The sequence below is a fragment of the Nicotiana attenuata genome, unplaced genomic scaffold (assembly GCF_001879085.1).
Source record: "Nicotiana attenuata strain UT unplaced genomic scaffold, NIATTr2, whole genome shotgun sequence".
Classification (NCBI taxonomy): domain Eukaryota; kingdom Viridiplantae; phylum Streptophyta; class Magnoliopsida; order Solanales; family Solanaceae; genus Nicotiana; species Nicotiana attenuata.
In genome coordinates, this window is record NW_017671246.1 from 38,907 (window position 1) to 55,018 (window position 16,112).

General features: G+C 36.7%; 1 protein-coding gene across 1 annotated transcript; it reads left to right on the forward strand.

Moving 5' to 3' along the window:
* Positions 1-10,500: 10,500 nt before the first annotated feature.
* LOC109207010 lies at positions 10,501-12,755 on the forward strand. Its single transcript, XM_019369887.1, has 7 exons — positions 10,501-10,545; positions 11,335-11,434; positions 11,516-11,700; positions 11,824-12,027; positions 12,122-12,208; positions 12,282-12,398; positions 12,525-12,755. The coding sequence occupies exons 1-7, from the start codon at positions 10,501-10,503 to the stop codon at positions 12,753-12,755; spliced, it is 969 nt and encodes a 322-aa protein (XP_019225432.1).
* The last annotated feature ends 3,357 nt before the right edge of the window (positions 12,756-16,112 follow it).

Sequence of the window (16,112 nt, forward strand, 5' to 3'; positions counted from 1 at the left end):
CTTTTTGGATTTGTGGTCCTCTTTTTAATTTCATCGATCTGTATTGATTTCATGTATAGATTTCATGGGGTTTGTTGTTTTATTTAAGGAATACATGTAAATTTATTTAATATGTGTGATTTTGGGTGCATTTTTTGGGGCATTTTTATTAGTTTTCTTTTGCGCCCCATTCTTTGATTTTTTTCTGGTGACAAAATGCTTCAAGTTTGAAGCTCAAAGTGGTTGTTGTTCTGTAGCACGATATGTACATGAGATACAGAAAATATATTTAACTTGCAAGTGTCAATGATGCGTGTAATAACTTGTGGAAAATAGAGCAATGATTGATTCTCATTACAACTTTATGTCTGAACCTTTATTGACTCTACTTTATAGTCTTGTTAAGTATTCTTAGTGACTTATATCTGTCTATCATTGTGGCTTGAGATCATGTGGTGAACCTGAACCTGCTCACTTGCAGTATTTTTGATTTGCCATGCCCCTCTACTATCTCATTACTCTGAAGTCTGTAGGAATGGCTATCTAAAATCTTTACTGTTATGATGGTTGAATGTCTCTCATTGACTGTTATGCTTGTGCTCACACTCGTCGTTCTACTTTTTCTAGTCCAATGATGTTTATGAACCCTTCCTATGTTATTAGATTGAGAAAATTGTGTTCTTGGATCACTATGTTGCTTGCAAAGATCTATACTTGCAGCCATGTGTAATCCCAATCTTCCCACACTGTCATGTTGCACTCAAATAAATGACCCCTATTAAGGGACTTGTTGATGTTTCTCATGCTAAGACTTGAACATTTTTCCATGTCATCTTGATAGAATGGGACTAATAATCTCTATATATGAAGATCATGTATTAGACTTTATTTGTTTAACTTTTTAATGAACACTTATCTGTTTAAATAAACTGATTATAGCCTGCTTATCTTACTTTAACCAACTAAGGATGAACCTTTCTACCTGTTGCTCCATGTCTATCAGATATTACTATGTATAGAGAAATCCGTTCATAAATGGAGTGTTATTTGGCTTTAGCAGCCTGAAAAACCTATTAAATAACCGACTCCTAGATATCATGCCATTAGGAAAAACTTACCTCTCCAATTGCATCGATGTCTCTGTTGCCTACGATGACCTCTAAGAATTTTGAACAACTTGTTAGTTTAGGTGTTTGGTGAGGGAAGGTTCCAGCTATGTGAACTTATTGGCAAGTGCAGAAATTCCACTAGATACGTTGATGATTTTTGAATAAATATTAGCCTTAACTCATTATTGAATAACACATGCAGTGTACATTTATTGCTCACCTTCAAGTTCTGCAAATCTCTGTTTCTCCTTGCACATATTCGAAGTATCAATCTCTTTGGTGAGTTTCCTAACTTTTTTTTGCGCTTTCTTTCTTCTTCACTCTTTCGTTTTCGGAGTTATATATTTTGTGTCTGAATTTTCTGTCTATGGTGTTTTATGGCATGATTCTATATAAGTCGAGAAATGTAGATTGTGAGGTTCCTGTTTCCAACTTGTACAAAAAATTTAATGTATGTCCTTCTCTAATTTAGGATTTTATTTATATCATATCCTAGATTTCTCAATTTATGTTTCATGTTATCTCTGTTGTGTGATTTAATTTTGGTTCTGGTAGTTTCTCTATTTTTGGGGATATTTTCCTGTTAAATTTTTGGTTGCATGTCCGGTTTAAACACTGATGCACAAGAGGTGTTTGGTAATATGTCTAAATCAATTGAATTTATGTTTTATCCTATCATTGGGACAGATATTTGGTTATGGTTCTATTTTGGTTACTTAGTAAGGAACAAGATCTTAGTTTGTTTACTGTTTAGGTATGAATTAAGATGAAATAAGAGTTAACAATTCTTCTTGGTTTATGATCTTTCTCTCTCACACTTCTTTTGATTTACTTGTTAATCAACAGCCTCCTCAGTTTTCTTGCATAATTATCTTTGGATTCCTCAAAAGAAAATAGCAACCTAAGAAGAAATAACATGTTTTCAGTGTTTCTCCCTTTGTTTTTGGGTTGGCAATGAAGAATGAGTATAGTGTACCACATGTGTCTTTTTTGAAGGGGAGGATCATCACAATTATAAAGTTTGTCCATCTTTTTAAAATTTATATAAAGTGTAATCTCTTTGAAATTATTTTGGTTTGAATCACTCCATTTGACATTTACTCCTCCAAGACTGAATACATTAAGTAATTTTTCCTTTTTGTATTTCTGAAACTATTTTAAAGAAATGAGTTACAACTAAAAAATAATTGGTAACAATGCAATGCCATGGAATAAGGCTAATGAAGTATGTACCCTGTGGTCTTTTCTGTTAAGGCCCATTTGTTTTGTGTTACTGCTGGCCTATTGTATTTATACCATTTTGGGTACCTTTTTTTTATTTAATCCTTGCAAGTAGATGGGTCATCCAATAGCTCTCCTGCATCTGAGGCTAATTTTAGATCTTATTCCGGTTTGCATGCAGAAAGACCAGCTTTTGACAATAAAATTTTACTTAATAAAAATTGGGTGTATTTTGTTAATGTATATTTTTTCAAATGCAGTAAAGTTTACTTGCTGCAGTGATAGTTTTCTTTTCTAAGATAATCAATACTTGCACATAGTTTTAGAAGCTCTTAGTAGTGAATTATGTCTTTGAACTTCAAATTTATTTCTCATATTTTATCATTGTAAAATGGAGAGGCTAGCTGGATGTAAATTCTAGAACATTAAATAGTATTCTGAAATGGTCAAAAGTAATGCTACTATGTTGTAATTGAAGGACGGTAAGGCTCTAATAGTAGAATGATAGAATTGGGATAGAACTAGATTTGAACTTCTGAGTTTCTTCACTTAATTTCTATCTGAATGGGAGGTTATTTTTAATATGATAGAATTTGCTTTGTATTTGTGAACTGATTTATAATTTCTAATGTCATAGATAATGAACAGTTAGATGAAAAGCTAATTACATAGATTGAGACTCCTTAGAATATAATTACTAGAGAACTAAGAACAGAGTTGTAGGCTTTTAATAGCAGGATAGTTGAACCAGCAAACCAAAACAAGGGGATTCAAAAGAATCAGCTCTAGAATTTTTGTATCATTTCGAATGTTAGAATCTATGTAGAAGATGCATGGTTAGAATCTAGATAGAACAAAGAGTAAACATTACCAGGAATGAGTTAATTGTGTTAGATTTACTTTTGTCATATAGGATTTTCATGGATAATGTAGATAAAAGTTGGATGCATCTCCTAAGATGGATGGATGAGTATATCCGTGGAGTGAATGATTTCCTTGATAAGGCATTTGAACGAGATTCCCAAGGAAATGAAATATTATGGCATTGCACAAAATGCATTAATCGCTATTGGCATTATAGAAATGTGGTGGAGGATCACTTGGTCGTTAATGACTTTGTTGATGGTTACACTGAATGGGTTTTCCATGGTGAAGGGTTTTCCTCTAGAATTACACCTCGTCAAAGCAATAATGATGAAGGTTCTAACATGCGTGATGATATTGATGGATTACTTCATGATACATTCAGAAATGCAGAAGGCGAGCCGGTACAACAAGAAGGGATGAGAGAGGCTCTATCTGAAGATGCTAAGAGATTTTTTAAATTATTAGAGGAAGGGAAACAAGAATTATATCCAGGGTGTGAAAACTTCAATAAACTGAGTTTCACCATCTGGTTGTACTTGTTTAAGTCTTTGCATGGGTTGAGTAATGTAGCCTTTTCAGACTCGTTAGAGTTGCTAAAACAGGCATTTCCCTTTGCTAAGCTGCCAGAGTCTTTCAACAAGGCTAAAAATTTGATAAAAGATTTGGGTCTTCATTATGATAAAATACATGCATGCCCTAATGATTGCATGCTATTTTGGAATGACAATGCAAAGGCCGATAATTGCTCTGTTTGTGGGTCTTCTAGATGAAAAAGTTCTAATCGTGCCTTGACTAATGCAAGTTCTAAAGTTCCTGCAAAGGTTTTAAGGTACTTTCTCTTGAAGCCTAGGCTTCAGAGGATATTCATGTGTCCTGAAACAGCTATTGCAATGAGATGGCATGCTAATTAACGACCTAATGATGGGAATTTGAGGCATCCTGCTGATGGAGAAGCTTGGAAGGATTTTGATTCTCTACATCCCGACTTCTCCAAAGATCGACGTAATGTTAGGTTGGGTCTTTCAAGTGATGGTTTCAACCCATTTCGAACCATGAGCATTTCTCATAGCACGTGGCCTGTCATGTTAATGAACTACAATTTATCACCATGGATTTGCATGAAGCCAGAATATATCATGTTGTCAATGACCATTCCAGGTCCTTCATCTCCAGGAAATGATATAGATGTGTACTTACAACCACTTATTGCAGAATTGAAGGAACTATGGAAAACTGGGATAAAAACATATGATGCCGAGACAAAGCAAACATTTCAAATGCGTGCAGCCTTGTTGTGGACAGTTAGTGATTTTCCAGCATTAGCTATGCTTTCAGGATGGAGCACCAAGGGGAGGTTGGCATGCCCCACTTGTAATTATGACACATGCTCTCCATATCTCAAACACAGTCATAAGATGTGTTATATGGGCCATCGAAGATTTTTACCTCATGATCATCCTTTGCGGAAAGATAAGAAGTCATTTGATGGTAAGGAGGAACATAGACCTGCACCTACTCCTTTGTCGGGTGTAGAAGTGTTTCAAGAGCTGCTTGAATTCAACATTGTTTTTGGAAAGGGCAAAAAGAAAAGACCTCGGGATAACAAGGGTCCGTGGAAAAAAAATCTATTTTTTTTGAATTGCCATATTGCGCGCATAACAAATTGAGGCACAATCTTGATGTGATGCACATCGAGAAAAATATATGTGACAGTTTGCTTGGGACTTTATTGGAAATGGAAAAAAAGTCAAAGGATCATGTAAATGCTCGCTATGACATACAAGAAATGGGGATACGAAAGGAGTTACAACCAAGAGAAGATGATGATGGAACAGTGAGTTTGGCTCAAGCTTGTTTCTACATGAAACCAAAATAGAAAAGTTTATTTTGTACCGTCATAAAAAATGCCAAGTTACCAAAAGGTTGTGCTTCAAATATTTCAGAACGCGTGCACATGAAGGAGATGAAAATATCAAGGTACAAGAGTCATGATGCTCATTTTTTAATGCATTACTTGCTCCACGTTGCTGTTAGAAAGACGTTGCCCAAGAATGTTTCATTGGCCTTGATTAGGTTGGGTAATTTTTTTAGAGCTATATGTAGTAAGGTCATAAGGCGAAGAGATCTTGAGAAAATGTCACGACCCCAATCCCGGTCGTGATGGCGCCCAACACAAATGCTAGGCAAGCCCGACCAATTAAATACTCTCAACCCAAATACGCAATCCGTTAACAAATAATACGATTAAAATATCAAAATGTCAAGGTTCCAATCCAAATCTAAATAAGATAGTACGGAAAATAATAACGAATATCCAAACATTTCCCCAATAGATCTGGAGTCACGAGTCTAGAGCCTTTAAATGTAACAGAGTAATATATTCATAGTAATAAAGAAGTCCAGGATAGGGAAAGACAAATAAAATAAAGGGGAGGAGTCGGGTCCTGCGGACGTCATGCAGCTACCTCAACAACTCCTGAAAATAAACTTCACGAAAACAGCAAACAGCTCCACTAAGTCTCCGGAGCACCTGAATCTGCACACATGGTGCAGGGAGTAAACTGAGTACTTCCAACTCAGTGAGTAATAAACATATATAATGGCTGAAAGTAAGAAATTCCGAAATATTACAATATAAAGCTATAATCAGCGATTCAACACATAAAACGATGAAACAACAACAATACCAGGACAAATAAGACAATTAGGTATAAATGCATGAATGCAATGCAATGCACATGACCGCTGCGGCGCGGAGCCCGATCCATTTAGGTACCCGCGCTCACTGTGGGGGTTCAGACTCCGGAGGGGCTCCTACAGCCCAAGCGCAATATCATCGTAACATTCGCTGCGGCGTGCAGCCCGATCCACACTCAGTCCAGGTATATATATGCATGCAAGCCAATCGGGCACAGTCAAATTATTCATTTTAGTTTCAATTATTAGGAATTTTAGAGCTAAGTGTTTAAACCTTTATTTATTTACTAACCATCGAGGCAGTGTCTAACTCAGGACTGATATCATGAAATATGCTAAGCATCATGAAAGCAGTGATAAGGATCCCTGAAGGATGCAAATGATAGGCACAAAGCCCCAAACACATTCATAAAATCCAAGTAGGATGATTACCAAACAATTTCTAGTCAAGAACACAGTACGAACATCAATCGGAACAAACTAGGTCAAAATCCCCAGTCACTATCGACCCCGCACTCGTCATAGAGTACGTGTCTCGCCTCAATATAGCGTCACAGTGTGATATACCGGGGTTTCAAACCCTCAGGTCATCATCTACATCTATTACTCACCTCAAGCCGGCCACAAGTCTAGCTCGCTATGCCTTTGCCTTTCGAATCAACCTCTTCGCACGCCGAATCTGATTAAAACCACAACGAATACATTACAATAGGCTAAAGAAACATAACCCAATCGAAAAGACTCGAAAAATACCAAAATTCACGAAGTTGGCAAAACCCGAGCCCCAGGACCACTTCTCGAAAAATTACGAAATTTACATCACCGGATTCCTCGTCTCGCCACGAGTCCGTACATATAAAATTTACCAAAATCGGAGTTCGTTTGACCCTCCAAATTCCATTTTTACATCCTAATTTCTCAAGCCCTAACTTACCCCATTTTGATGAATTTCCACTGATTTCTATGATAAATTTACCATAAACTCGAGTAATTAAGCCAAGGAACTTACCTCCGCTCGATTCTCAGTCAAAACCCTCGAAATTTCTTGCCCAAAGCTCTTAAGAAGGTTAACAATGGAGGAAATAATGAATGGGATCGCGGTTAAAATAATATAAAAACCCCTCTGGACGCCCAGGTTTTTCCCTTCGCGAACGCGGTCAACACCCCCGCGTTCGCATTGAACAAATTCCGTTGACCAAAATATTACCCTACGCGAACGCGATACTACAAACGCGAACGCGATAGTCCAGCTTACCCTCCTACGCGAACGCGATACTCCGCATGCGAACGCGATGAACAAACTAGGCTGGGCCCCCAGGACCTTCTACGCGAACGCGAGGCCTTCCCACGCGATCGCGATGGTCTAAGATTTTACCTTCCGCGAACGCGTGCCTACAGACGCGAACGCGAAGACCAATTTTGGTCTGCAACAGCTGGGCAATTTTCTGCAACATTTTCAAAGTTCAAAACCTCCGTTTAGCCATCCGAAATCATCCCGAGGCCCCCGGGACCTCAACCAAAGGCACCAACATATCCCAAAACATCATACGAACTTGTTCCCATCATCAAACCACATCAAACAACGCTAAAACCATCAAATCACATCGAATTCAAGCCTAAGTTTCTTAAAAACTTCCGAATTACGCATTCGATCAAAAACCCGACCAAACGACGTCCGAATGACCGGAAAATTTGCAGACATATCCAAAATCACCTAACGAAGCTACTGCAACTCTCGGAATTCCATTCCGACCCTCGGATCAAATTCTCACCCATCAACCGGATTTCGCCAAAATACTAACTTCGCCAATTCAAGCCTAATTCTACACCGGACCTCCAAAATCACCTCCGACCACGATCCTAAGCCACGAATCACTTCCCGAAGCTAACCGAATCACCGGAATTCACATCCGAGCCTTCTAACTAATAAGTCAACGTTCGGTTGACTTTTCCAAACCAAACCTTCCTTAAAGAGACTAAGTGTCTCATTTCCTATACAAACCAATTCAATTAAACTCTAACTCACCCGTTGCTGATAATAAAACATGAAGAAGCAATAAATGAGAAAAACGGGGCTGTAATACATGAGACGACGGGTTGGGTCGTCACAGAAAATGAACTCTGAAATTGTTGAAATAAATTGTGAGCTTGAAAAGATTTTTCATCCAATATTTTTCGATATAATGCCACATTTGCCTATTCATTTGGTGAATGAAATTAAGCTTGGGGGTCCATCTCATCTTCGTTGGATGTATCCCATTGAGAGGAACTTATGTAAATACAAGGCATTTGTTCGTAATCGTTCTTGTCTAGAAGCATCGATCGCAGAGGGATTTTTGGCAGAAGAGTGTTTGATTTTTTGTTCAAGATACCTACATGACAGTGTGAAGACAAGATTCAGTAGATACCCAATTGTAGATGATGAGTGCCCTCAAAATTTGTCATCCATATTCCCTGTTATAGGCCATCCAATTGGAAGTAAGAAGAAAAATACTTTTCACATGGACTACAGTTATGTTATGAAGCACATCGATATGCTCTGTTCAATACTGGAGATGAACAAGTGGAAAAGTTTATCGAGTAAGATAAATTATATTGCAGGGAACATAAGAATTTAATTGGTAATCGCAGTAGATCAAATGCATGGGAAAGAGCAAGAAATCATAGTCGGAAATTCAACAATTGGTTTGTTGAGAAAGTTAAAAATATTGAAGTGCCAGATTATGTAAGATGGCTAGCTAAAGGGCCTAAAACTATCGCCAAAAGATATACTGCATATTTCATTAGTGGATACTGATTTCATACCGTAGAACGAGATTCTCGATGCAAGACTCAAAACAGTGAAGTGACTTTATCAGCAACAACCGATAGCTTTGCTAGCTCTAGGGACCAAAATCCCATCGATGGTGAGGTTATCTATTATGGAGCTATTCAGGATATCATTGAGATTGATTATTGGGGTTTTTTTAGTGTTGTACTATTTAGATGCAACTGGTTTCGTAGTGAAATAGATGAATATGGGTTAACCCGTGTGTACTTTAAGAAATTATGTAGTACAGATGACCCTTTTGTGTTAGCATCACAAGTTTATCAAGTTTTTTATGTGGAGGATCCTGTTGAGAAAGATGTTTATTATGCAAAGAATAAAGTCCCTGTTGATTTATATGATTTAGAGGAAGAGAATTGCCCCAATATTGAAGACGCATTACGGAGGGAGCCTAATGATGACATTGGTTCCTTAAGCGGATTAATTGATGTTGACGTTGGATGCTCAAGAAACGATGTACCCGTTGATGTCGTTGATATTCCATCTAATGCACAACATTCAAATGATACAATTATAGAAACATCGGAAGAGGCGAATGAGTTTGATGATACTTATTGGGACTGGATGGAATCAGATGATTAAAGAAGAAACTTCTTATATTCTTTTAAATATATTCTGTTTAGAGTGAGTAATAATATTTTTTATCAATATTTTAAAATTACTCCTGTTTATATAATTTTAATTATTTTTTATATAATATTTCCTGTTGGAATGCATAACCATTGCCATTTCTCTTGCAAATTGTCTCCGTACTATCAAACACGCAAATAAACGCTAACATGCAAAAGACAAATCCTTCCTCATTAGATATTTCACCCCTTTAATGTTTCGATACAAATCTAAGTTGCACGTACTGTTTCTATGTTTTAACCTTAACTCTATGTCGTATCGATAACTGGAGTATATGGGCTGATTATTTACATTTTCAGGTGGATAGAATCATCCCAGGGACTTTACTATCCCAGGTGGATAGAATCATCCCAGGTAACAATGCCAAGATCTGTTCTGTTCCTCCGCTTCTGAGTTTGGTGTGACCTCTTCTCCACAGACAGGATTAGAGTTAGTTTCCTCACAAACAGGAATATTTTTTTCATTTGCTTCAGGTAGAGCTATGATCTGATTGTGTTCCTCTAGTTCCAAAGTCTTTGGTACATATCTTTGTATGATAGGTTTGTTTCTTGAAATTTGGTTGTTGCTTGTTCGGATTTGTTTTGGCTCCTCCATGCATAACCATCTTACCTTTTCCATTGTTCCTCATAGGTTGAGGAATAATGGAAAATCCCTCCTCTCGGTGCAGTTACCCCTTAGGCAATCTTTCAAAAAGACTAGGGCATAACATCTATCAAGTAAGGTTATGTTCTGGGCTGGTGCCATGACATTTTACTTTTAGCTGCTAGGCATCTTCAAATTAACATCTTGTCCGCTGAAGTCATGTTCTGCTCTAACTAGCCAGGTCCCAGAAGTTGTCTAGTTCTCTTGAAGTCCTATGAGGAAACAATATTTTTTTCCCTGTGAATGTTCCATTGCAGTCAAGGGGGCTCTGCTATTCAGTGTCTGCTGGAATTTCTTCGGAGGAACTTTCATATCATATCTTCTATTGTTGTTGTTGTTGCATGATGATTTGGGTCCTAGACGGGCAGGGAATTAGTAGGGGCCAGGGTGAACTCCATAGCTTGTTTAAGGAATTCGAAGTGCTTTACATGGTTAGGCTGGGGGCCAGTTAGTGCTACCACTGTTTGGATGTTCATTCTGCTCACATAGTTCTGCTTGTACAACACTCCTTTACTTTAAGGTAAATGGATGGAAACCGAGAAGGACATAGTACCATGTGCTCTTTCTCCTAAGGTATGCAATGAGGTCTAAGTGTATGTGCTATCAATTGAGCTTTTTTGGTCCGAGGAAGCCTATCATATTTTCTCTGTTTGGAAGGAAGGATATCAGCCTTGTACGAGATAACTTATTTCACCAAATAGATAAAAAGAAAATGGACACCCAACTTATAGGTTTTGCTAGTACATATCTTTCAGGAATTTCTATCAGGTTGGTTGCATCTTAATTCTATATCAGGAATTATATAATTCCAACTCCAGCATCTAAATAGATGTCAACTCCAACTGTTCAAGCATGATGTAGAAGCATGTTCTATTCTTTCTTTAGTAAATTGAAACTATTATTTTTATGTGAAAGGCTGACTGATTACAGAAAAGATCAAGGTAACATAGACTTGTGAGGTGTATACAATGCATTATTGTTAATGCTTTGATAACTTATTTCTTATTTAATTTTCTGATTTTGACAGGAATTTGAATAGTCATGAGTCAGGAAGGGAACTCAAGTAAAAACAAAAAGGCTAAAAATTGCATTGCAGCCGGATCACTTGCATCTTTGTTGAACCAAAAGGTTTCATCGTTGAAAATAAAAAGAATTGTTCAAGCTACAAGGACAAATGACAAGCATCAACTGAATTCAATTGAAAAACAACTTCCGCAATAAGAAGCTCAAGTGCAAGAACAACTGTTGCAACTACCTTTGCGTTCTGCTTCTCCTCCAGCACAAATTGTACATGAGCAAGTGCAGCAAAAGTCACTGAACTCTACCTCTCTTGCATAACAAGCATTACATGAACAATTACAGCAAAAGTCACTGGATTCCACCACTCGTACTTCACAAACGGTACGTGAACAATTTGAGGATTCTTCCAATCATGAAATAAACGAACAATCCGAGGAACAAGGCAAGAACATATAAATTTTATTCTGTTAAATTAACAAATAATATTGATTTTGGTGATTATTCTTACTTAATATTAATGCAGGTCCTTCTGCCGAAAAAAGAAAAAGAGGAAAAACTTTGATGCCAAGTGTTCATGGTAGGAAAGAGCACAAGCTAATTGTGGTAAACGAGAACAATCAACCCATAGGTCCTACTGATGATGTTGTAGCAGAGTTGGGTAGCTTCCTCGGTACATTGGCAAGGAATGCGGCCTTTTGTCCTCTTAATGTGTTTAATTGGAGGAAACTTCAAACAAAAGAAGATATGTGAAAATGTATCAAGGTCTGAAGTTTGCAATATTCTGTGTAGATATTTCAAATTTTTACACTAACCTAACTGTACCTTTTGTAGGGAAAATATGACATTCCTGATGCTTCAAAAAAGTGGATTTTTGAATCAATTCAAAATGCTTGGAGAAAGTATAAGAATCAATTATTTAACGACCATTATAAAGCCTATGAGAATGACGAGCTTCGAATGGAGAAAAGGCCAGTTGATGTTCCTGAATCTCAATTTAGGGATCTTCTTAATTATTGGAACTCTGATGCCTACAAGGTAAAACTAAGTACTGTCCCATGATTTGCTGAGAATGTCTAGTTTATGTTTAATTAGAAATCACTTAACTCTGTATTCATTGGCTGATTTGCAGAAAATGTCCCAAACAAATACCGAGAATCGCAAAAAGTTAAAATATCCACACACTGCTGGCAAAAGAAGTTTTGCTCGAATATGCGAGGTTTGATATTTTCTTTCTTATTATTGTTTTAAATATGAACTTATTAACTTTATACCACTTTTTATATAATCAGGAAAAAAATAAAGAAACTTCTGAGCCTCTATCAAGCAAGGACATCTTTGTGGCCACAAGAAAAAGAAAATCTGATCGAGTTTACAAGGCCTCGTGCGCGGATACTCTTAATAAAATTGTACGAGTTATTAATTTAAAGTTTTTTGTTATCATTTGTCTGTTCTTAGTTATTGACTCTGTTCTTAGTTATTGACTCAGTGTCATATACTTTCTGATTTAACAATGACTCAATTTGGTCTTATAGGCTGAAATGGAAAGAATACAACCAACACAAGAAAGTGAAGATGGCAGTCAATCGGTTGATGCATTTGCATCAGTCATGGGACCTGAGCATCCAGGTCGCCTAAGATTGTATGGACGTGGGGTTACCAAGACTTCCTTAAAAAGAAAAGTGGGAGATTTGGGACCCTCTACTGATGAGGTGATGCAGCAAAAAATGGAGGAAATGGAAGAAAGGATGCAGCAAAGATTGTAGGAAAAGTTCAATGCACAAAAAGATGACATGGAACTACAAGTTGCAGTTAACATCATTTCACAACTTAAACTTCTGAATCTAGATTTACGGGTTGATCCCAGCATGCTAGGTTTCAATGCTCGTTCATCTGGAGAAGCTTCCTCTGCACAACAAGCTGCTGTGCAACTAACCAATCGCCTATCTGCTGGGAGTAATAATCAAGGTCAGTACGTCTATCTTTGTTTGTTTCTTGCTTTCTTCTTCTCCTCCTTCTGCTTCTTTTTTAAAGTTTCACTTAAACTTATTCGGAGTTGACTGTTTTATCTCAAATTAGCTATAACCTTTTATAAAGAGAATAATTGGCTTATAATATCAACACATGTTGCTTCCTCTTTATCTTGGTTTTCTGTACAAAGTCATCTATTGATTGGCAAAAGCAATACTATTATTTTATAGAAGCACCATATCTAGAGAAGTTCCCACTCAAATTCAGAATAAAGATTTGGAATTCATCTTCTTATTATTCTTGTCTATTCTTCTTGCCTGCATTTCTGGTTAGTGTATTTTCTTGATTTGGAATTTATAGCATTTTTGTGATGTTTGAATATTCCAAGTTTCTTGTTTTTGCTGATGATTCTTCTATTCTATGACTACTGTGTTTTCTGTCTATGTTTAAGATTCTGCAATGTATATTCACCATTTTTTGTATTCCTTGGTTTATGTTAAGACTATTGGTCAGTTAAGACTATTGCTTTATGTTTCCTTTTTCTGTGAGCAACACTATTGTGGGTTGATGATATAGCAATTGATGTAATTTTCACCGCTTGCTGATATATTGGATTTCTGTAGTTAGACAAGTTTGCTCTGAGGGGTTGATGGTTCAAGCTGCCTAAATTAATTAATCAGTCAACTACGTTTCAATTACAAACTAGCTATGTCTTGTGGTCATGACTAGTGTTAAGTATAGATTTGCTTTGCCGTTTTGCTTTCCAACTCACTATTCTGTTTTGCATTTTATAGCATCTTGGGATTTTATCCCTCTAATATTCCAATTTAGGACACTGATCATCGATACTTCTTTTTTGAGGCTTTTTGGGATCTTTTTGGAAGATCTTTGATTTTGGTTGCATTCTTAATTTTGAAACTTCTTGGTGATAAATTCCCTTGTTGAACAACTTTGTTGATTTCTTTTTGAACTTCCTGATCTTGCCTTTGTGGGCCAGGAGTCTGGTTAAGAACTTCAGTAGTTTCCTCCGAGCTTGTAATTGAAACTTGTTGTTCACTGTTGTACCCAGTCTCATCCTCTTCAACGTTCTATCCTGCATTCTTTTCTTTTTCTTAGCTTTTTTTCTAGCTCTGGAGCTTAGTGGGATGTCTTCACTGTGAGCTGGTAAAGTATCTTGGCTGGTTTGGTTTTGGGCTAGCCTATTACATTGGATAGAGTTGTTATTGCATTGTATAGCATCAGGAGCAGTACTGCTACGATCCATGTGAGCCTTATTTTGGACATTATCAAGATTTGGTATTATATCAGTAGGTTTCTCTTGGATCATGGTAGTTCGAACCTCCTTGTTCTGGAAATCAATCTCCATAGGAATTTGTCCAGCGATATCCTTTATATCATCACCTCTGTTCTGCATTTGAAAATTACTAGGTGATTCAGGTACTTGCTCATCTATGTCCCTACTGGTATCTTGAGTAGAGATAGGGCGACTAGACACAATTATATCCTTCATACTGCTCTCTATGGTTGTAGATGGAATAGTCTCCATATTCTGATTTTCAAATTTCTCAATAGTTTTTGTAATTTGTATCTCCATAGAACCTCCAGTTTCATCAACCTTCTCAGGAGTAATTGTAGATCTATTCTGTTCCTCCGCTTCTGAGTTTGGTGTGACCTCTTCTCCACGGACATTAGAGTTAGTTTCCTCACAAACAGGAATATTTTTTTCATTTGCTTCAGGTAGAGCTATGATCTGATTGTGTTCCTCTAGTTCCAAAGTCTTTGGTACATATCTTTGTATGATAGGTTTGTTTCTGTTTTGGTTCTTGAAATTTGGTTGTTTCTTGAGGATTGAAATCTTGTAGTTGCTCAACAAAAGTGTTGGTATCAGGTGGGTGGTGGGTGGGATGGATAGCACTCGCCGGAATGGATCCCGTCAGCGCGTGAACTGCCATGAGATATGTTCAGAAGTTGGAGATGTGAATTGCGCGTGGGGCGCGTTCTATATAACGGCTAGTTTTTTTTCCTGAGTACTACTCTTTTCACTTTTTAACTTGGTTATTCATGCTGTTGTAAGATACCCTTTTGACTGGCATCTAATTGTAATATATTTAGACTTCCTATAATTCAAAAATTTGAAAGAAAAAAGGTCATGCTGACTTGTAGCAATTGTATAGGCTTTGCATATGTTGACATGACACATTCTAGTACATTTGAAAACTTTGTGCTTTATGCATTGTTTCTGGGCCATACCCATTCTTATAATGATAAACCAACTCTTGAAGGATAATGACTTTATTTATCCTCTTTTGTAGGTGGAGCAATTGAAGAAAGGGAAGATGGAGATTGTGAAAATCTAGACCTTACTTAAGAACTTTGAATTGTTATCCATGTTCTAGGAATCTTTTGTTATCAACGTTTGAAACTTACTCTAACTCTTGAAGTGTTGAAATGTTAAACTTATGTGATTGAGTTAAAATATTTTAGTTTTATGGAGACAATATAGATTATGAAGTATTTTATCTTTTTATTTATATAAATTTCAGGTTATTACAAATTTTATATATCTAAATATTCATTTACAGGCAGGGCTTAATAGTCTAATAGAACCGTTCCAATAGGTCTGACAAATTGCTCCAAAATAGTCTAAAAGAACCGTTCTAATAGGTCTTCAAAACCGTTCCATTAGGTCTTACAAATCGTTCCAAAATGTGCAACAAACTGATACAATAGGTAGTTAAAATCGTTGCAAAAGAAATAAAACCGTTACAGTAGCGTAATGAAACCATTAGAATATTTGTAAATAAACGTTGCAATAGTTTACATAACCGTTGCAACAAATTATATGGTAACGTCTGCCAAACGTTGTTGTAAACTCTATGGCAACAGTTTTTAACCGTTACAACTGGAAAGAAATACTCGTTGCTTCAGACAGAGGAACACCTGTTAGCGATAGATAATGTGTATTGGCGGATGCTGTTCAGGAAGATGATGGGCTCATCCACAGCTTAAAGTAATAAATTTAGACAAGTTCTGTATTCGTACAATCTGGTCATCAATATGAAAACTGCTTTAAAACTAAACTGTATTGTTGAAAATCATAATTGAGTGAGGATCGTTTGTTGAGTAGACTACTACAGAAAAGAATGAGAGCT

Excerpts from the sequence above, each read along its gene's own strand:
- LOC109207010 (XM_019369887.1), top strand. The coding sequence starts at position 10,501 with ATGGAAACCGAGAAGGACATAGTACCATGTGCTCTTTCTCCTAAG. Across the intron at positions 11,701-11,823 it reads CGGCCTTTTGTCCTCTTAAT|GGAAAATATGACATTCCTGA; the intron begins GTGTTTAATTGG and ends TACCTTTTGTAG. Across the intron at positions 12,028-12,121 it reads GGAACTCTGATGCCTACAAG|AAAATGTCCCAAACAAATAC; the intron begins GTAAAACTAAGT and ends GCTGATTTGCAG.